We start from the raw sequence: 23,541 nt of genomic DNA, 5'->3' as shown, positions 1-23,541 counted from the left end.
CCGAGGGGAGCTGCTTTCCGCCAGGGACCTAGGCGAGATTTGAAAGGAGGAGTGAGGGCTGTTGGCAGAAAAAACCGGGTTAGTGAATTCTAACACGGGAAACAAAGGCAGAGGGAGCGGGCTGCGGGGCGCTCGGACCGGGTAGCGCAGGCCGGGGCGAAGCGGCAAGGGGCGGCGGGTGGTCGGCGTTCCCGCGGCGGCCGCCCCTTCCTGGCCCGCGGCCCCCGCGCGCGACCCCTTGAGGGCCCTTACCCTCGGGGCTCCGTGCTTGGTGTCGCGAGGGTGCAGGGACGCCGATCTGAGATAGTCCCAGAATAATCCTTCTTTATTGTGCTTCCCAGGACCCTCAGACTCTGTTATAAAATATTTAACGTCGAGAAAAGGATCCACAGGAGCCTGGGCCTGAGATGAGTTTAGAGACATTGTTTCAGCATATCATCTTCACAGAGCACCAGGCTGAGGAGAGTCGTCGCTTGATGCGAGAAGGTCGGGCTTTTCTGTCTTTCTGCAGGGGACTTTTTGTTTTCCCCCAGTTGGGTGCTTGGAGCAGAAAGAAAACCCGAAAGCTATGGTCAGCAAAACAGTTGGGGAGTTTGTTTTCAACTTTGAGGGAAAGAAAGCTGAAAGGTGTCTTTCCCAATGCTACAGAAATGGGGATTTTAGAAATATTAATGTGTTTAAGGATTTAATTTATATTACAGTAAGGTCGGAAATAAACAGATGTCGTGAAAAAATTAAGAAAGCGGCAGAGGAGCTGAATGAAGAGAAAATCAAGTTGGAATCTAAGGTATTGCCATGTAGAGCATGATAATTATCACTGGAAAAAAGTCTGGTGTAACTTGACTTTTTGAGGGTATTTCACTGATTAGCTGTTCTTCAAATAGGAAGCACACTCGTCTATCATGTTGCTTGGTAGTATTGAAAGTTCTGAATTCAGTGACACCTTTAGTTCTAATATGAACTTGTCCTAAAGAAACCAGTTCAAGTAATGGAGAATTCATTTCCATTTTGGGGAATGGTTAACATTTTAAAAGCATACAAATGTTCAATAAGTAGTTGATACAGTATATACATTTTGAATAATAAAGGTGTATGCTATGTTGCTGTAAGTACTGAATGTAACTATGGGATGAGTATCTGTCTTTTGTTTTTCCATTCTCTTCCACATTTTGGACACGTCTTTCAACGAAAAGTATAACTGTTTGACTAGCACTTCTCTTTGTAAATTTGCGTCATTTGAGATAGAAGCAAGAGAACCTGATGGTAGAGGGTGAAAGCAGAGAGTTAATAATCTGGGAATAGGAGGAAACCATCTCAGGGTTTTGATCTGCATGAGAAAATCAATTTTAGGGAGATCAGCTGAGCTCTAATCTGGAGGATAGGAGCAGGACAATTAAGCTAAGGCTTTCATCTAAGTATTTCACAATGAAGGCCTGGCTATGGATGGGGCAGACAGCCATACACAAATATTTATTCAGCACCTCATGATGAACTAAGCAAGTAGTGTGCAGTAGGAAGTCTGTTTGAGGAAGTTTGTTTGCTTAAAATAGAAATGTCTCCCTCTGTGAGGAATTTCCATTTTTCTGTATGAATAAAATAATCATACAACCCTTCTCCCAACTAGTGAGCTTCTGCTCTTCCTTCCAAGTCTTGCTCAAACATCACCTGTGAAGCCCTCCCATAGACATTTTGGAAAAATGTTTTTATTATAGCAGGCGGTGAATTACCCTTACTCATTTTTTTTTGTTCTCAGTTGCCCATATCCAAAGCCTAGCACATAGTATGCATTAATGTTTTGAGTGAATGAGTGAATACCAGTAATTGTGATAATAGGGACACCACTGTCTTTTAAAATAGAATTTGGCACTTTTCAGTGAGACCATGGTTCCCATTTTGCCTGTGATTAGCAGATAAATTAACTCCTATCAGCAATGCTAGAAGTTGGTCTGGGTGAAGTATTAAAGAATGCCATGATATAGGCAGGTTTTTCATTGAAGAAGAAGTAAGCTGCTTTCAGGATTGGTAACTAGAAGCTAATAGAAGTAGTAGGTGACACATATACAATTAGAGTTAGGTAATGCATAGCTAACGTTTATTGAGCACTTGTGTGCCGGGCACACCTCTAAATGCTCCACCCGCATTAGTTCCTTGAATCCTGACTGCAGTCCTGTGATGAGGCACATCTTTAACCCCACCTTAGAGGTGAGAGGACTGAGAAACAGAATTTAATGGCTTGCCTATGGTGTATGATTTTAAAACAATGAAACTATCCTAATGTAAGTAACAATTCAGTAGTGACAGCATATTTTAGTACAACAGATTTTCTTGAGCTCATCTTAAAGTTTATTCTTCGTGAAATTCACATATAATAATGTATCCAAAGCTTTAGAATCTAGTCGAGGGCAATATTTTTAAAAGGTCACTTATGTAAATTTTTGTACAAAATGCATTTTTTTCTCTGACTGGTGAAGATATTGACCTGACACATACAAATGATGGAAGAGAAAAAGTTTACTCTGTAATATTTTCTTTGCAGGAGCCTAGTTTGTCTGAAAATGGAAATGTAATTTGTTGATACATACATAAATGTAAAAATGTCAATTCAGATATTTGTACTAGAGAGATGGGAGAGCAAATCCCTAACATTGTTTAGAAACATTTTTAAAATGACTAATTAATATAAGCTCATAAATGTGCATTGCTTTTTAATCAGCTTATGTATGTGAGTAATAATACAATTGTATCTTACTAATAAAATTAACATATGAGGCTCACATTTCATACAATTCAAATTTGTAATTGAGATAATTTGATTTATCGTTAAAGTCAAAATTGTGTGTGTCTGTGTGTGTATATGTGTGTGTTTAAAGATTTTAAGTGTCACCACAATTATAAATGACTAATGGGAAGAACTGAAGAAGTAATCATAAATTGATTTCTTGTTCCTTTTATTCTCAGAGTTAATTATATGTCTGCCAATAACAATGAAAATATGTTTACTTGAATATTTGACTTGGCATTTATTGACCAATTTATCAAGTGGAGGCAGCATAAGGAAAAGACTAGAACATAATTTGAATAGGGCAGTGCTTAAGGTATTTGTACAGTGATACATTCAGAAATTATTTAGGGCATTTATTTTGGAGGTTGCTTGTGATAAAAAACTGTATTTAGGAAGTAGAATATTCATTTTTTTTTTCTGTTCTGTAAAATCCAGGTAGCATGTAATTAGAACTTGAATGATAGTATTTTCCTTTTAGGGCTCGATGAGTCCTTTAAAAAACATGGTTGAAGAAGTCTCAGATAATATAGTATGGGTACTTTGTGAATTGGACAGCTACACTATGCCTGGTTAGGTTCAGTAGTGTGAAAACAGAAAGATGGGAACACGCCTTGGATTTGCATTTATGCTTACCAGTATACTGAATGCTTCTTCTGAATGTTGAGGAAAGGTTTTATAATATTGATGTCAGAGCAACCAAACTTAAGGACTCACAGAAAAATTACAGTTTTTATTTAAGCATCTGAAAGAGGTTCTTCTACTTAAAAAATGGCATATAGGTAAAATTTCGGCATTTAATCTTTATAAACATATTATATAAAACCCAACATAATGCCATACTCTCTCAAGAGAGAGTAAATGGAGAAAAGTCTGTGGCTGTTTTGTGAATATTTTATTTTTTTCTCTCCCAATTTTAACTTCTTGCACAAGCATCATAGCAATAATAAAAGAATATTTCATGAATATTTAAAGGAAAATTATATTGAAATAAAAAATAACTTAAGGTATTTCCTTTTACTTTTTTCCCTAATCTTCAAAATCTACACATTTCTTTTTTTTATTGGTATAAGTTAAGAACCCTCCCAGAACAACAGGTGGTCATATCCTTTGGTACTCTACTAGCCAGTTAGGGAAAGAACAGTCACAAATTATTATCATTTATTATATTGAAATGGAGTTCTGAAATTGAGGTGTTTTTTTTTTTTTTTACATTTCATGCAAGAGATATTTAGATCATACCGAAATTTAATTCTCTTTACTTGTTGACTTAAAGTTGCTTAAAAACCACAAATTAACATCTGTTTAAATAACAGTGCATGTGAATTATTTAATCTTAATTTTAGAAAATAAAGTAGAAATTCTGCTTATCAAAATTTAATATAAACCTATATTTCTAATGGTGACCAAGACAGTTTTGTGGTAGTTTCTCACACTGTCACCACATGTGTTGCTTACGTTCCTATGCCTTTTTCACATGAAATTCTTTTAAGCCAAATCTCTTCTACCCTGAACCTGTACAGTTAATTTTTAAAAGTTGCAATATGGAACCTTGGATATATTGTCCCTGACTTTTCATCTTGTACACATGTACAATTTCCATAGCCAGTCAAGGTATTTCTGAATCTGGAGTCCTTTCTTTGAAAACTGAGATACCTCGTAGTTGGAGGTTTGGCCTATATTCTCCTCAGTCTCCAATGCCACTGCCAGCTTATGCAGTATTCTAGACTACCAGTTTACTTTCTTCATTCCTGTCATTGTACCAACCCACTAGATACTTCCCCTTGTTATTTAGATTTTACACCTGGCTTCCAGGCCTTCTCTCTGTCTCAGCTCTTGCCATCATCCTTGATGATATCACCATCCATATGAACTACTCAGCCACAAACCTGGCCTCTTAGTTCCTTGGCCTCCACATTTTCAGTGAACCTTTTCTCCATCCTACTTCAGTCACCTAGTTGCATAATCATACCCTGCACTTTTTCATTACCTAAAGCCACTTCACTTTCAAAATCAATAAAGCATTCTGCTTTCTATCCATAACCTTTTGTCATTCCATATTGCTTGCTTAAGTTCTCCTATTATGTTGTTCCTCAGTTTCATCAGGACCTTAGCAGTGTCCTCAGCAGCATCTGCCTCACAGGTATTGCTCTTTCCCCAGGCATCATGTGTGAATTACAGCTAGAAAAGAGGGAAGAAGCAAAAGGCTTTTCCTCATGAGGTTTCATTGTTTTAGAGGGGAAGGGAAATCCTTTCCCAGAACTTATGCCTGTATTTCAAGGATTAGAATATTGTCACATGGCCAGTCCTGGGAAGGAGTCTGGGAACATGAGTATTTTTAACTGGGTACATTTCTCTGAATAAATTTGGAATTTTGTTAGCAAAGAAGAATGGTAGGAGACTGATTCCCCTCTTGTCCTTGAAATAGTTACTAACAACTCCCAGGGGCAAATGCTTTTTTTTTCCAAAATCAAAGAGAAGCTTCCAGAGGCTTTCTTTGAAAAGTAGGATAACTTTTCCAGAGCCTCATCAGATGCCTTCTGTCTTATTTCAGCAAATTGTGACACATTACCAGCCTTGAACCACTACCTGTGGTCAAGGGGTAGTAACTTCTTCCAAACATAATGGCATGCAGTTCTCTAAGTATTGCTTAAGTATTCTCAAGGAAAGGAGGAATGCATATTAGGGAAGCAGCCATCTTGTCTAAAACAAAGGTTTTAGTGGCTGGATCCAGAATGGCCATGTAGAGATTCCCTGTAGTTGCTTGAAATTTTCTGTTAATTATTGAGTATGTACTCTTTATATGATTTATCTTACATGGCAGAATACAATGAAAGGTTTTCCCCTCTAAATTATACTTCTGTGAAGAATTGTTTTATGTTGGAGTCTTTAAAAAGCCTTTCACACTATGAAATTTTCTCTAAATGCCTTTATTTTGACAAATACTCAATTAATAATGTTTTTGGATATGGAGAGATGACCTAATTGAATTGATAAAAAAAGAGATGAAGACGTTTAAGAGATTGAGTAGTTATTCCTGGGAGTATGACCTCAGAATTCTGAGTGCTAGATATTATGTAAAAGCCAATTATTGATGACTTAAATAAATTCCATAAATCTATCAAGCATAATATTGTGATAAAAAAGCAAGCTATAAAAAGACGATAAAGGATGAAACTATTTAAAAACATGCAAAACTATGCTATATTTTATGAGGAGCATACGATACATAGTAAAAGTATAATGACATATGGAATGATAGCACATCAAGATAGTGATTGTCTTTGATGAGATGAAAGATATATGCAGTCAGGGAAGGGTGTACAGGGCACTTCAGCTATGCTTGGTAATGTTTTATTTCTTAATCTGGGAATAGGGACACAGCTGTTATGTTACTTTAAAAAATAAAATTTGAAAGTTACAGAGCGGTCTGTTGAATAAGGAGAAAGATTTAGCAATATTCCGTCATTCTCTGGCACAGATATTCTTTGTTATTTTTTTTATTGAGATAGAATTCATATTCTGTAAAATTCAACCTATTAAAATGCACAATTCAATGGTTTTTATTCTGTTCACAAGGTTATAGAGCCACTTCCACTATCTAATTCCAGAGTATTTTCACTACCCTAAAAAAAACTCGATACCTGTTAGCAGTCAGTCCCCATCCCTCCCCCAAACCCACCAGCCCTAGGCCACCACTAATCTCCTGTCTGTCTGGATTTGCCTATTCTAGACATTTCATATAAATAGAATCGTTCAATTTGTGGCCTTTTGTGACTAGCTTTTTTCACTTAGCATACTGTTTTCAGGGTCCATCTTTGTTATAGTATATATCAGTACTTCATTCCTTTTTATGGCTGAATACTATTCCACTGTATGGATATACCACGTTTTCCTTACTCATTCATCAGTTGTTGGACATTTGGGTTATTTCCACCTTTTGGCTATTATGAATAATGCTGTTTTGAGCATTTGTATGCAAATTTTTTAATGAACATGTGTTTCCAGTTCTCTTGGGTATGTACCTAGGAGTGGAATTGCTGGATCATATGGTAACTTTAGGTTTAAATTTTTGACTAAATGCCAAAGTGTTCCACAGCAACCATATCATTTTATATTTCTACCAGTGATGTATGAGGGTTTCCGTTTCTCCACATCCTTGCCAACACTGTTAATCTTTTTTTTTTCTTCTTCTTTTAATTATAGTCCTACTAGCGGGTAGTGTGATGGTTAGGTTCATGTGTCAACTTGGCCAGGTAATGGTGCCCAGCTGTTTGGTCAAGCAAGCACTGCCCTAACCATTGCTGTGAGGACATTTGTGGCTGGTTAATAAACCAATAGGCTGATTTATTAAAACATCAGTCAATTGGCTGCAGCTGTGACTGATGACATCAACAAAGGGAGTGTCTTCCACAATGAGAGAATGCAGTTGGCTGGATTTAATCCAGTCAATCAGTTGAAGACTTTGATGTGAGACAGATAGAGGACCTTCACTTCTTCTTCAGCTGCCCAGCGAAGCATTTCCTGAGGAGTTTGTCGAAGTTGCCAGTCGTTTCCTGAGGAGTTCATCGAACACGTTCATCAAAGTTGCCAGTTCGTTTCCTGAGGAGTTCATCGAACACGTTCATTGAAGTTGCCAGTTTGTTTCCTGAAGCTTTCATCTAACATCCTCATTGGAGTTGCTAGTTTGCTGCCTGCCCTGCAGAATTTGGACTCGTGCATACCCACAGTTGCATGAGACACTTTTATAAATCTTATATTCATAGATATATCTCTTTGATTCTGTTTCCCTAGAGAACTCTAATACAGGTAGGAAGTGGTATCTCATGGGTTTGATTTGCATTTCCCTGATGACATTGATGTTGAGCATCTTTGTGTGTGCTAATTGGCCATTTGGTCCATCTATTCTTAACACGAACTGCTTGAATGATGGTCATGTTTATGTTTACATTGTTTTATGGGGGTGGTGACCTGGTTTCTGAGAAATAGCAGTCTCTCTTCATATTAATAGAACTTAAATGATTACATTTCTAAATGAAGAGAAAAATATTACATACAGCATTTATCAGACTTTTTTTTCAACTTTGTTTTTATGGTCTTAAAATCAGAAGAATATTTCACGGTAATAGAAGTTAAGAGCAAACTTATAAATGTATATCAGATAACCCTTTTTGTTTGCAAATGTTTATAAATCACAAAAGTTACTTACTTCCTGGCCTGGATCCACATAGCAGAATATCTGCTGCACTGTTTTCAATTGTAAAATCTACCACAGTGCCTCTCCTCTTTTTTAAAATATTAGCCTGAAATATTAGAAATGTTTTGGACAGAAAAAAATGCCTCCTTTCTAGGAACTGAGAGGATTGTTCTCTAATTAAAGAAAAGTAAGTTTGTGGTTCAGTATGCAGAAAGCATAAAATTAAATTTTAGTTTACTGGCCCCATAAGACTATAAAGTACAACAGAACACCTTTTCTAAAGTTTACTTTTTGATTTATGAATTCTTGGAAGATCAATTAGCCTCGTTTCCCACTTCTTTTAAATACCTCCAATCACACATTGGGTAATTATTCATTCAACAAACATTCATTGAGAAACTTCTAAATTATACTGTGAGTAACTGGCAAATAAACTATATAACACTTTTCTCCATTAACTAGAGGATTGACATCAAGCAACTTCAGCTAGTAAACCTAACGGTAAACTAAATTCCTTATGCTCTCATTAAAAAAAAAGTTTGTAATTAGTTTTAATTTTTTTCTGTGTGATTCTGCAAAGAAAACTTTAGCACATTTGTCTTGAATAATTATCCAAAACTTGGAAACAGACAAAAGGAATTAATGTGTGTGACAATTTGAATGTATTATGTCCCCCAGAAAAAGCCATATTCTTTGATGCAATCTTGTGGGCAGATGTATCAGTGTTGATTAGGTTGTAATTCTTTGAGTGTTTCCGTGGAGATGTGCCCCACCCAACTGTGCATGATGACTCTGATTGGATAATTTCCATGGAGGTATTACCCCACCCATTCAGGGTGGGTCTAAATTAAATCACTGGAGCCATGTAAATGAAATGACAAACAGAAGGAACTCAGTGCAGCTGAGAGTGACATTTTGAAAAGGAGCTACAGCCAAGAGGGACACTTCGAAGAATGCACTGGAACTGAGAGAGGAGCTTCAGCTTACAGAGACATTTTGGAGACAGCCTTTGAAAGCAGACTTTTGCTCCGGAGAAGCTAAGAGGATAAATGCCCCAAGAGCAACTGAGAGTGACATCTTGGAGAGAAACTGAAGCTTAGAGAGGAACATCCTGGGAGAAAGCCATTTTGAAACCAGAACTCTGGAGCAGACGCCAGACATGTGCCTTCCCAGCTAACGAGGTTTTCCAGACACCATTGGCCATCCTACAGTGAATGTACCGGATTGTTGATGCGTTGCCTTGGACACTTTATGGCCTTAAGACTGTAACTGTGTAACCAAATAAACCCCCTTTATAAAAGCTGATCCATTTCTGGTGTTTTGCATTCCGGCAGCATTAGCAAACTAGAACAATGGGTGAGCTTTGAGTGTATTGTTAGCCTGCCTGCCTGGGAATTATATGATTAGCTAGAGGTGTGTACCTTTGTAATGGTTCTTTTGTTCTTGAACGTACCAACCGTTCTTTGACCTCAGGACCTTTGCATTTAGTTTCCTCTGCCTGAAATGCTCCATCCTTCAGCTATTAGTGTATCATTTCATTAAGATCTCTCCTGTGGGGTGACCAGCCATCCTGATGTGCCCAGGACTGAGGGATTTCCTGGGACATGGGACTTTCAGTGCTAACACTAGGATGTTTTCATGCAGACCATGATGATTGATTACCCTGGGTCTTTGCTCAGTTGTTGTCTTAGAGCAAAATGTGATCTGCAGAGCCAGTGGAGTCCCTACAACCTTTTCATGGTTTATTATCTGAAATAATGCAAAGATATTATTTGTCATTTTGTCTTTGTTGACATTTGCATTAATGAAACAAAAGCAATAGTGAGTAAGACTGTTAGGACCTTAGCACAAATCAAGTCGATGGAGCCCAAACTCTACTAGTGGCCATTGCATTCTTCACTGCTGTGCACTCACAGTTACAGCAGTTTCACTTTGTGTCCTTGATAAAGCAATAAAAACTATTATTATTTGGTAAAGACCCTTAGTATATATGTTTTTAATATTATGTGTGGTAAGACAGAAAGTTCACATAAAATTTTTCTGTATTCCAGAGTACAAGGATTGTCTCAAAGAAGAGCACTTGTGCACTGGTTTGAGTTGAAGTTAGAACTAGCTATTCCTTTTTCTGGAACAACATTTTTACTTGAGTGATTGACAAACTATAGTTTTTTAGACTTGGCTCTTTGGCAAAGTTTTTTCAAAAATAAAAAAGGGTGAGCCTGACATTTCAGGGAAAACAACTGACATCATCATCATCATCATCATCATCATCATCATCATTATTATTATTTTGCCAGTGATGATATTCAGACTTTCAAACAAAAACTAAAATTTTGGAAGACTCATCTGCTACTATAAGCTTGAAACTTCCTAGTACTTAAAGATTTTTCTAATTAGTTTGCTAGTGATATTAATGCATACTGTTTTTTAATATTGTGTTATGAAGTGTGTCAACATTTGGACAATCTGCATAACTCAGTGAAGCAATATTTTCCAGATGACCAATGCATGATGCTACAAAACCATGCATGGAATAAAGGTCCCCTCAAAGGACAAGGTAGATGAATAGATTTTAATGTAACAAAGAATGAAATGGTTTGACATTGCAGGTAACCTTCAAGGAACTACCACTTGTTGAGTTTTAGTGTACTCTAAAGAAGAATATGCACAATCATCTGAAAAGGGTATTAAAATACTCCTCCCATTTCTAGCTACATATCTGTGTGAGGCCATACGTTCATCATATATTTCAGCAGCAAAACATATTGCAAAAGCCTGAATGAAGAAACATATATGAGAATCCAGCTGTCTTCTCTTAAGCTAGGCAATAAAGAGATTTGCAAATAATGTAAATGCAATTCTTCTTACAAACTTTTTTGTTTGTAAGAAAATTTTGTCATTTAAAAATTATTTATAAATGTTAGCATTCAATGAATTTATTTTTTTACCTTTTTTTGCAACATTTTCAAACTTGCAGGACAGTTACACAAATAGTATAAACATTATACAGAGAACTCCAACATATCCCTACCCTCAGATACCCAGATCCATTAATTATAACATTTTGCCACATTTGCAATATCAGCTATCCATTCATCTGTCTGTCTGTCCATCCATCAATCCATCCATCCACCCATCCATCCACCATGTCATTTACTTCTTCCCAGCCATTCTAACACCCCAGCACCAAATATATATATATATATATATATAGATATAGATATAGATATAGATATATGTATATGATTATATAAAGTTTCAGAATTCATAGACTTTTGTTAAATATTAACTTGTTTGTTGCTATCCCTTCCTCTCACTTAATCTCTTTCTGCATCTTCAGGGGTGTCTAGGCCTTGAGCATCCTAACTTGTTCATATAGAAAGAGGGTGTCAGCATAATGGGGACGGGGGCCACATCTGATAGTTGACGTTAAAGAGGCTATTGCCTCTGGGTTTTAGGACTTGTGGGGTATAGGAAAACTCTGGTGGATTTAAGTTACTGAAAGATAAAACTTAGTGAGTGCATCCTTTATAGAATCTTCCGTATTTGGGGACTACATTGGTAAGTGCATGGCATACTGTAGCCATTTGGGATGTCTAGGTGGAGCTTGCATAATAAAAACCTCCAGGATAGCCTCTAGACTCTATCTGGTATCTCTCAGTCTCTGTGACCTCAGCTTGTTACCTTTCTCTTCCCCCCTTTTGGTCAAGTAGCCATTTTCAATCCCTCACTGCCAGGGCCAGGCTCATTCCTGGAAATCATGTCCCATGTCACCAGGGAGATTCATTTCCCTGGGAGTCACGTCCTTCGTGGGGGAGGGGTTAATGAATTTATTTGCCGAGTTAGACTTACAGAGAGAAAGGCCATATCTGAGCAACAAAAGAGGTTCCCTGGAGGTGCCTCTTAGACATCATTAGAGGAGGGCTCAGCCTTCTATATACAACCCTAAATTTCACAAGAGGGCTTGATTTATTAAGTAGTGGGTTCCTAACTTCACTTAATATATATTCTATCCCAAGGTAAGCGGTTTCTTATGTTATCTTCACTTAGTTGTACAATCATCATCACTCTCAACTTTAAATAATTATCGTAATGTAATACATCCCAGAGCTCTTATCAGCTGTGAATTATTCATCCCTAGTACTGTAGAGTTGGTAAGAAATTCCTATTAAATATAGTCATTAATACATAGTGGGTAGTTTTTCCACACCACTCTGTTGTTAACCCTCTGCACCAGTGTCATACCTTATAAGTGTATCATGCTAATGCTTATTTAAGTTTGTGGTGCTACTCTGTGGGTTACATGCCTTTAAACAACCATTTACAAAGGGTTACATGCCTTTAAACAACCATTTATGAACATGTTCACCTTCAATGCATCACTGATACTTATAATCTCATTAACGAGCCACAGTCACACTTGACCATTCCCATACTGTTAAGATCACTCTCATCATATCTGTACATATTAGATTATCATTCCCCCTTCATTAGCTTCTGACTATCTCTAGGTCCCCTATATTCTATAATATAAGACACTTATTTTACATTTTTCAGAGAGTTCACATCAGTGGGTAGCATACAATATCTCTCCTTTTGAGTCTGACTTACTTCATTCAGCATTATGTCTTCAAGGTTCACCCATGTTGTCATATGTTTCATGACCTTTTTGTTTCTTAGTGCTGCGTAGTATTCCATCATGTGTATATACCACATTTTATTTACCCACTCATCTGTTGGAGGACATTTGGGTTGTTGCCATCCCTTGGCAATTGTGAACAATGCTGCTGTGAACATTGGTGAGCAAACATCCATTTGTGTCAGTGCTTTTCAGTTCTTCTGGGTATATATTGAGAAGTGCAATTGCTGGATTGTAGGGTAACTCTATATCTAGTTTTCTGAGGAAGTGCCAGACTAACTTTCAGAGTGGCTGTGCTATTACAGTTCTACCAGCAATGAATAAGAGTTCCAGTTTCTCCACTAGGATTTGTAGTTTCCTGTTTGTTTAATGGCAGCCGTTCTTTTATTTTTATTCATTTTTTTGAGCTATATTCACATACCACACAGTCATACAAAACAAATCATACATTCAGTTGTTCACAGTACCATTACATAGTTGTACATTCATCACCAAAGTCAATCCCTGACACCTTCATTACCACACACACAAAAATAATAAGAATAATAATTAAAGTGAAAAAGAGCAATTAAAAAAGAACACTGGGTGCCTTTGTCTGTTTGTTTGTTTGTTTGTTTCCTTCCTCCATTTTTCTACTCACCCATCCATAAACTAGACAAAGGGGAGTGTGGTCCTTACGGCTTTCCCAATCCCATTGTCACTCCTCATAAGCTACATTTTTATACAATTGTCTTCAAGATTCATGGGTTCTGGGTTGTAGTTTGATAGTTTCAGGTATCTACCACCAGCTACTGCAATTCATTAGAACCTAAAAAAGGTTGTCTATATTGTGCATAAGAGTGCCCACCAGAGTGACCTCTTGGCTCGTTTTGGAATCTCTCTGCCACTGAAGCTTATTTCATTTCCTTTCATTTCCCCCTTTTGGTCAAGAAGATGTTCTCCATCCCACGATGCTGGGTCTACATTCCTCCCCAGGAGTCATATTCCACGTTGCCAGGGAGATTCACTCCCCCGGGTGTCAGATCTCACGTAGGGGGGAGGGCAGTGATTTTACCTGCCAAGTTGGCTTTGCTAGAGAGAGAGGGCCACATCTGAGCAACAAAGAGGCATTCGGGAGGATGCTCTTAGGCACAATTATAGGGAGGCCTAGCCTCTTCTTTGCAGCAACAGTCTTCCCAAGGGCAAGTCCTGTGGTAGAGGGTTCAACCCATCAAACCACCAGTCCCCTATGTCTGTGAGCACATCAGCAACCATCGAGATGAGGCAGGCCATTACCCCTGCATACTCCACCAGCTTCTGAAGGGGGCTCTGCATATTTTTTCCTTGTTTTTTTTTTTTTTAAACCAACTGTATAAAAAATTTTAAAAATTAAAAAAAACATACAGTAAAAGAACATTTCAAAGAGACCATAACAAGGGAGTAAGAAAAAGACAACTAACCTAAGATAACTACTTTACTTCCAACATGTTCCTACTGTACCCCAAGAAAGTAACCTAATATAGCAACATTTCTGTGAACTTGTTCCCACTATACCCATCAGAAATTAACAGACCATAGCCATTCCTGGGCATTCCCAGAACGTTAAATTTACCCATGATAGCTTATCTGTTCTTACTAGGTTATCATTCCCCCTTCCTTAATTGCTTTCTGTTGCTAGTTCCCCTACATCCTACATTATAAACCATTTGTTTTACATTTTTCAATGTTTACATTAGTGGTAGCATATAATATTTCTCTTTTTGTGCCTGGCTTCTTTCACTCAGAATTATGTCTTCAGGGTTGATCCACGTTGTCATATGTTTCACGACATCGTTCCTTCTTACAGCCGCATAGTATTCCATCGTGTGTATATACCACATTTTATTTATCCACTCATCTGTTGAAGGACATTTGGTGTTTCCATCTCTTGGCAATTGTGAGTAATGCTGCTATGAACATTAGCATGCAGATATCTGTTCGTGTTACTGCTTGAAGATCTTCCAGATCTTCCAGGTATATACCGGGAAGTGCAATTGCTGGATTGAAGGGTAACTCTATATCTAGTTTTCTAAGGAAGTGCCAGACTGACTTCCAGATTGGCTCAACCATTATACAGTCTCACCAACAATGAATGAGTTCCAATTTCTCCACATCCTCTCCAGCATTTGTAGTTTCCTGTTTGTTTAATGGCAGCCATTCTAATTGGTGTCAGATGGTACCTCATTGTTGTCTTAATTTTCATCTCTCTAATAGCTAGTGAAGCTGAGCATTTTTTCATGTGTTTCTTGGCCATTTGTATTTCCTCTTCAATATATTTTGGCCATTTATAATTGGGCTGTCTGTACTATTGTCATTGAGTTTTAGGATTTCTTTATATATGCAAGATATCAGTCTTTTGTCAGATACATGGTTTCCAAAAATTTTTTCCCATTGAGTTGGCTGCCTCTTTACATTTTTGACAAATTCCTTTGAGGTACAGAAAGTTCTAAGCTTGAGAAGTTCCAATTTATCTATTTTTTCTTTTGTTGCTTGTGCTTTGGGTGTAAAGTCTAGGAAGTGACCACCTAATACAAAGTCTTGAAGATGTTTCCCTACATTATCTTCTAGGAGTTTTATGGTGCTTTCTTTTATATTGAGATCTTTGATCCATTTTGAGTTAATTTTTGTGTAGGGTGTGAGGTAGGGGTCCTCTTTCATTCTTTTGGATATGGATATCCAACTCTCCCAGCTCCATTTGTTGAAAAGACCATTATGACCCAGTTCAGTGACTTTGGGGGCCTTATGAAAGATCAGTCGATGGCAGCCATTCTTATTGGTGTGAGATATCTCATTGTGGTCTTGATTTGCATCTCCCTAATAGCCAATGAAGGTGAATGTTTTTTCATGTGTTTTTTAGCCATTTGTATTTCCTTTTTCAGAGAAATGTCTTTTCATATCATTTGCCCATTTTATAATTGGACTGTTTGTACTGTTGTTGTTGAGTTGTAGGATTTCTTTATATATGCAAGATATCAGTCTCTTATCAGATACATGGTTTCCAAATATTTTCTCCCATTAATTTAGCTGCCTCTTTACCTTTTGACAATTTTCTTTGAGGTATAGAAGCTTTTAATTTTGAGGAGTTCCAATTTATCTATTTTTTCTTTTGTTGCTTGTGCTTTGAGTGTAAGGTCTAATACTAGGTCTTGAAGATGTTTCCCTACATTATCTTCTAGAAGTTTTATGGTACTGTCTCTTATATTGAGGTCTTTGATACACTTAGAGTTGATTTTGTATAGGGTGTAAGGTAGGGGTCCTCTTTCATTATTTTGGATATGGCTATCCACTTCTCCCAGCTCCATCTGTTGAAGAGAATATTAGTGGATTTTGGGGCCTTATCAAAAATCAGTTGACTGTAGATCTGGGGGTCTATCTCCAAATTCTCAATTTGACTCTACTGATGAGTATGTCTGTCTTTGGGCCAATACAATGCTGTTTTGACTACTGTGGCTTTATAGTAAGCTTCAAAGTCATGAAATGTAAGTCCTCCCACTTTGTTTTCCTTTTTTAGAATGTTTGTAGCAATTCAAGCCATCTTTCCCTTCCAAATAAATTCTATAAACCAGCTCTTCCAAGTCTGCAAAGTAGATTGTTGGAATTTTGATTGGAGTTGCATTGAATCTGTAGATCAGTTTGGGTAGGATTGACATCTTAACAATGTTTAACATTCCTATCCATGAACATGGAGTAGCTCTCCATCTCTTCCGGTCCCTTTTTGTTTCTTTTATTAAAGTTATGTAATTTTCTGTGTAGAGGTCTTTTACATCCTTGGTTAAGTTTATTCGTAGGTACTTGATTTTTTTAGTTGCTATTGAGAATGGAATCTTTTTTTTTGAGTGTCTCTTCGGTTAAGTCATTTCTAGTGTATAGGAACATTACTGACTTATGTGCATTAATCTTGTATCCTGCCACTTTGTTTAATTTGTTTATTAGCTCAAGTAGCTGTGTCATTGATTTCTCAGGGTTTTTCAAATATAAGATCATATCATCTGCAAATAATGACAGTTTTACTTCTTCCTTTCAAATTTGGATGCCTTTTATTTCTTTGTCTTGCTGGATTGCTCTGGCTAGAACCTCTAGCAAAATGTTTAATAATAGTGGTGACAGCGGGCATCCTTGTCTCATTCCTGATCATAGAGGGATGGCTTTCAGTCTCTAACCATTGAGTACTATGCTGGCCATGGGTTTTTCATATATGCCCTTTATCATATTGAGGAAGTTTCCTTCAATTCCTACCTTTTGAAGTGTTTTTGTCAAAAAAGAATGCTGAATTTTGTTGAATGCTTTTTCAGCATCTGTTGAGATGGTCATTTGATTTCTCCCTTTGGATTTGTTAATGTGTTGTGTTACATTGATTGATTTTCTTATGTTGAACCATCCTTGCATGCCTGGAATGAACCCCACTTGGTCATGGTGTATGACTTTTTTTTTTTTTTATTAAATTCAGTTTTATTGAAATACATTCACACATCATACAATCATCCATGATATACAATCCACTGTCCACAGTATGATAACTAGTTATGCGTTCATCACCACAATCTATCTCTGAACATTTTCCTTACATCAGAAAGAACCAGAACAAGAATAAAAAATAAAAGTGAAAAAAGAACACCCAAATCATCCCCCCATCCCACCCCATTTGTCCTTTAGTTTTTATCCCCATTCCTCCACTCATCCATACACTAGATAAAGGGGGTGTGATCCACAAGGTCTTCACAATCACACTGTCACCCCTTGTAATCTACATTATTATATAATTGTCTTCAGGAGTCCAGACTGCTGGGTTGGAGTTTGGTAGTTTCAGGTATTTACTTCTAGCTATTCCAATACATTAAAGCCTAAGAGGTGTTATCTATATAGTGCATAAGAATGTCCACCAGAGTGACCTCTCGACTCCATTTGGGTGTATGACTTTTTTAATGTGTGTTTGGATTTGATTTGCAAGTATTTTGTTGAGGATTTTTGCATCTATATTCATTAGAGAGATTGGCCTGTAGTTTTCCTTTCCTGTGGCATCTTGATCTGGTTTTGGTATTAGAGTGATGTTGGCTTTATAAAATGAGTTAGGTAGTGTTCCATTTTCTTCAGTTTTTTTGAAAGTGTTTCAGTAGGATTGGTGTCAGTTCATTTTGGAAATTTGGTAGAATTCCTCTGTGAATCTTGGCCCTTGGCTTTTATTTGTAGGAAGCTTTTTGATGACTGATGGGATCTCTTTGCTTGTGATTGGTTTGTTGAAGTCTTCTGTTTCTTCTCTGGTCAGTCTAGGTTGTTCATGTGTTTCCAGGAAATTATTATTTCCTCTAAATTATCTAGTTTGTTGTTGTACAGTTGTTCATAGTATCCTCTTATGATTTTTTAAAAATATCTTCAGGATCCATGGTAATTTCCCCCCTTACTTATTATTTTGCTTAGTTGGGTCTTCTCTCTTTCTTCCTTTGTCAGTCTAGCTAAGGGTTTGTCACTCTTGTTGATCTTCTCAAAGAACCAACTTTTGGTTTCATTTATTCTATTTTTTTTTGTTCTCCATATCATTTATTTCTGCTTTAATTCTTGTTATTTCTTTTCTTCTCCTTGCTTTAGGAGTAGTTTGCAGATCATTTCCTAGCTTCTTCAGTTGTTCCATTAGTTCTTTGCTTTTGGCTCTTTCTTCCTTTTTAAAGTATGCATTTAGAGCTGTAAATTTCCCCCTCAGTACCACTTTTGCTTCATCCCATGAGTTTTGATATGTTGTGTTCTTGTTTTCATTCATCTCTAGATATTTAGCAGTTTCTCTTGAAATTTATTCTTTTACCCACTAATTGTTTAGGAGTTGTTTTTAACCTCCAGATATTTGTGAATGCTCTAGATCTTTGATGGTTATTGACTTCTTGTTGCATTCTGTTGTGGTCAGAGAATATGCTTTGAATAGTTTCAATCCTTTTAAATTTATGGAGGCTTGTTTTATGCCCCAGCATGTGATCTATCCTGGAGAAAGTTCCATGCACTAGAGAAGAATGTATATCCTGGTAATTTGAGATGAAATGCTCTATGTACATCTGTTAAGTCTAATTCGTTTATCACATTGTTTAGGTTCTCAATTTCCTTATTGGTCCTCTGTCTTGTTTATCTAACTATAGAAGAGAGTGATGTATTGAAGTTTCCCACAATTATTATGGAAACATCTATTGCTTCCTTCAGTTTTGCCAATATTTTTCTCATGTACTTAGGAACCCCTTGATTGGGTGCATAAACATTTATGATTGTTATTTCTTCTTGGTGAATTTCCCTTTAATTAGTATATAGTGTCTTTCTTTGTCTCTTATGACAACCTTACATTTAAAGTCTCTTTTATCTGAAATTAGTATTGCTACCCATGCTTTCTTTTGCCTGTAGCTTACTTGGATTATTTTTTTCCATCCTTTCACTTTCAATTTCTTTGTGTTGCTGGGTCTAAGATGACTCTCTTGTAAACAACATATTGATGATTCATATCTTTTAATCCATTCTGCCTTTCTGTATATTTTAACTGGCAAGTTTAATCCATTCACATTCAATGTTATTACTGTGAAGGCATTTCTTGAGTCAACCGTCTTATCCTTTGGTTTTTATTTGTCAGATGTATTTTTTCCCCTCTCTCTGTTTATTTTCTTTAAGGTACTCTTACTAAAACTCTTCAGTTCTGTGCTCTTCTCCAGACCTCTCACTTCTTTCTTTTTTTCTCAGCCAGTAGGGCTCCCTTTAGTATTTCCTGTAGGTCAGGTCTCTTGTTAAAAAATTTTGTCAGCATTTGTTTGTGAAAATTTTAATGTCTCAATTTTGAAGGAGAGCTTTGCTGGATAAAGAATTCTTGGCTGGCAATTTTTCACTTTCAGAATTTTAAATATGTCATACCATTGCCTTCTAGCCTCTATGGTGCCCACTTCTAGCCTCTATGGTGCTTAGTCTTATGTTGTTTCCCTTGTATGTGATGAATCACTTCTTTATTGTAGCTTTCAGAACTTTCTCCTTTTCAGCATTTGACAATCTGTTCAGAGTATGTCTTGGAGTTGGTTTTTTGGATTTATTCTATTTGGAGTTTGTTGGGCATCTTTTATTTGTGTATTTATGTCATTTAGAAGGATTGGGAAATTTTCCCCAACAATTTCTTTAATCCCTCTACTCCTCTCTTCCCCTTCTGGAACAGCAATGATTCTTATATTTGTGTGCTTCATGTCATCTATCATTTCCCTGAGATCCGTTTCAAATTTTTGGATATTTTTCACCATTCATTCTTTTGTGCTCTTGCTAATTCATTCCTCTACCTTTTCAAATCTGGTAGAAATGAATCTTTTTAATTTGATCAATAGTATCTTTTATTTCCATAAGATCTGCTATTTTTTTTAAATTTACACTTGCAAATTCTTTTTTATGCTCTTCTAGGGTCTTCTTCATGTCTTTGTATCCTGAGCAATGATACTGATATTTGCATGTACTTCTCTGATTAATTGCTCCAAGTTCTGTCTCTCCTCTGGCTTTTTAATTTGGACATTTGGGTTGTCCATATCTTCTGGTTTCTTCATATGCTTTATAATTTTCTGTTGTTTTTGGCCTCTTGGCATTTGCTTATCTTGATAGGGTTCTTTTAGTATATGCAGACTTATTTGAACATTTATCTGTAATTTGACAGAGCTACAGCTTGTTGGAGTGCACTTTCCCTGACCTACCAGCAGATGGCGCTCCTGATCCACCTCTTACCCTCAAGCCAATTCTCCTCAACTTTGTCTGTGTACTTAGTGGGGGTCCAAACCATGTGGAGGTGCAATCAGTGCACCAATTTTTCGTGTGCACTGGTGACCACCAGCTCTGTGGGTGGGGGTTGTACCCTGTGCAGTTTGGCAGGGAGTCTGCTCCAGAATACAGTGGTCCTGTCCATTCCCGGGGCTGCAGGTGGAGTACTCAGTAGGTATTAAATGAACATTAAGTGAATAATTGGATTAAAAATTTTCTCATAGAATTCCGTGTTTTCCCTGTTGCTGAATTCTGTACATTTCATCTAATGACTTTCTTATGTGGTGATGAATCTTCTCCTGAGCTTAAAAGTTACGAGCTCATCTTTAGTAGGGGTTAACCTTCCTGGAAGTCCCACATATTCCCTTAATAACAAGGGTGTTCCTAAGAAGTTGTTTTACCCCTGCTGCCAGAGTCTTGCAGGTTTTACTTTTTCAGGACCAGGTTATTGTCCGGCGCCTTCTCGCTCGGTCCCGCGCGTCCTGTCCTCGGCCGGCAAGGAGAACAGAGGGAAAGAGGGAGAGACGCAGACAAACTGACACTTGAGGTACGCAATGGCAGTGAATGCAAGCCTTTTACTGGAGCCAGGAAGAAAATTTTCTCTGTTACATATTCCACACGAGGCCCTATACCCCGTGGGAGAACAACCTCTATGCGGCCGTCAGGCACGGCTCCCTGTGGGCTGTCTCCCCGAGGCTAGCCCGGGTAATTTCTTATATACAATAGTTACAACCAATGTGCTGGCAGTACGCAAGCGTGTACAATAGGCTAGCAGCAACCGCTGCCTCATGCGTCATATGCGGAAGCAGGATACGGGCGCCATCTTGGCTCAAACGATGGGCGGGGGGCTACTCTGGAGCAGGTCGCGGCGTGTCCACTAGGCCCTAACCCGGGTCCGCTGCAGTGAAAAAGGAGCGAGGCGAAAGGTATGTTGCCCCGTACGGTTAGCTCAGTTGGTTAGAGCTTGGTGCTGATAACGCCAAGGTCGCGGGTTCGATCCCCGTACGGGCCACCACTTGTCCGGCGCCTTCTCGCTCGGTCCCGCGCGTCCTGTCCTCGGCCGGCAAGGAGAACAGAGGGAAAGAGGGAGAGACGCAGACAAACTGACACTTGAGGTACGCAATGGCAGTGAATGCAAGCCTTTTACTGGAGCCAGGAAGAAAATTTTCTCTGTTACATATTCCACACGAGGCCCTATACCCCGTGGGAGAACAACCTCTATGCGGCCGTCAGGCACGGCTCCCTGTGGGCTGTCTCCCCGAGGCTAGCCCGGGTAATTTCTTATATACAATAGTTACAACCAATGTGCTGGCAGTACGCAAGCGTGTACAATAGGCTAGCAGCAACCGCTGCCTCATGCGTCATATGCGGAAGCAGGATACGGGCGCCATCTTGGCTCAAACGATGGGCGGGGGCTACTCTGGAGCAGGTCGCGGCGTGTCCACTAGGCCCTAACCCGGAAAGCGGCTCCCCACAGGTTATATTTTAATTTCTGAGCTCAGGATTTATGTACTGCATGGATAAGAAAAGTTTGAACCTCATATCCATGATCAGTTCAGGATGGGGAATTGAGTTTCTCAGGTATGACTCCTGTTCCACTCATGGCTCAATGGAAGGCAGCTCACTTATATGCTGTATCTCTAAGCTAGAGGGTGGAGTTATGCTACTCTCTTTCATAGCTGGCATAGACACTTCTCAATTCCTGACATGCAGTGAGCCCAGTTCCAGTTCCCTTTGTCCTTGACTTTTGGTCAAAATAAAATCCTAGACCCTAATGCTTGCATCCAATCTTAAGATAACCCTGTGGGCTTGAATTCTAGCACATCATTCTTAATGTGAGTTCTCTTGTTATTTCTGGCATGAAGATTTACCTCTCTTGCTTTCAGCTTAGCTATGTATATGACATTTTAAATATAGTTATATTTTATCCAGCGCTTGTCTATATTTGGTATAGAAAGTGGATCCTTCCCACATTTGCTTAAACCACCATATTAACCAAAATTTTCCACTATATAATTTTTTAATGCCTCAACTTCCTCATTCCTGAGTTTTTAATTTTTATATTTATATGTATATAAAATATTTAATATATATTTATAAAAGACAAATTTTATCTTTCTGTAATCTGTGTAATCCTTCAAGTAATTTTCAGGAAGAATACATGACTGGTATATTTTCTAAGCCCTTAATGTCTGAAAATGTCTTTCTGTTGGCTTCACATTTGAATGACAACTAATCTGTATACAGAATACTTGAGTGAAACCTGTTTTTAGAAAATTTCATAAATCTATTAGAGAAGTATTGAGATCAGCATAGGGTTTTAAAATCTTGTTTAGGTTACCTATTTTATTTTTCTTCCTTTATTGCTTATAGAAGTTGGTTTTATCTATATAATTCCAAATCTGTAGATATCTATTACAGATATATCTATTAATTTTGTCTTGAACAAGGGCAAGCCTCCCACTTCAGCCTCAGCTGTTACATTCTGGTTTCTTTCTCAAGAACCCCTAATTTTTATAGCTTAGATCATTGCTCTCTGTTCTCTGTTTTCCTGTTATTTAATTGCTATTACCCCCCACAGTCAAGGAGAACTTTTTATACTTTACGTCACTGATTCCATCTTTTGCAGTGTTAGATCTACTGTTTAATACTCTCTGCAAATTTTAACTCTGGGTTTCCTTTTTCTACTTCTTAAAAATTATATTTCCTTAATGTTCTGTCTTTTTATCTTAATGTATATCTTGTTCTCTCATTCTCTTGTTTTTTCTTTTTTAGTGGACGTGTCTTTTTTTTGCATCCTCTTGAGGACATCAAATAGTTGATAAACAAAAAATGTTTTGAATCCTGTAGTAATATATTATGCAGGTATACAGTGACCTTCTCTGTAATATCTAAGGCAATTCTCTTTTTCTCTTCTGTTACAGTATATTTTTCATAGGGTCCATGTTGATATTCTGTGATATCTGTTCAGACTGGCAGTTTGCCAACAGATAACAATATATAAATTGTTGTTTTCTCGAGTACTTGGAGAATGAACTGTCTTCTTAGAGGTAAAGCAAGTTGACAAATTGATGTGAGTAGCCCCAACCCAGTTTCTTCTTGGAGTACAGCTTTACTTAACTGAGGTATGATCTTTTCTTGCTCATGTGCCAAGTTTTC

General features: G+C 37.6%; 1 protein-coding gene and 1 non-coding gene across 2 annotated transcripts in view; both read left to right on the top strand.

Moving 5' to 3' along the window:
- The first annotated feature begins 407 nt into the window (after window positions 1-407).
- CCDC172 (coiled-coil domain containing 172) overlaps window positions 408-23,541 on the top strand; it is a 120,938-nt gene continuing 97,804 nt past the window's right edge. The window contains exons 1-2 of the mRNA XM_037803877.1: window positions 408-486; window positions 702-787. Of these exons, the coding sequence (XP_037659805.1) occupies window positions 408-486; window positions 702-787 (165 nt within the window). The remainder of the gene's footprint in view (window positions 487-701; window positions 788-23,541) is intronic.
- Window positions 21,316-21,394, top strand: TRNAI-GAU. Its single transcript has one exon. It is a non-coding gene; the product is annotated as a tRNA-Ile (tRNA).

This window comes from Choloepus didactylus, chromosome 15, assembly GCF_015220235.1.
Source record: "Choloepus didactylus isolate mChoDid1 chromosome 15, mChoDid1.pri, whole genome shotgun sequence".
NCBI classification, from domain to species: domain Eukaryota; kingdom Metazoa; phylum Chordata; class Mammalia; order Pilosa; family Megalonychidae; genus Choloepus; species Choloepus didactylus.
Note: the sequence above shows the minus strand (reverse complement) of the source record. Positions and strands in the feature narration are given on the sequence as shown.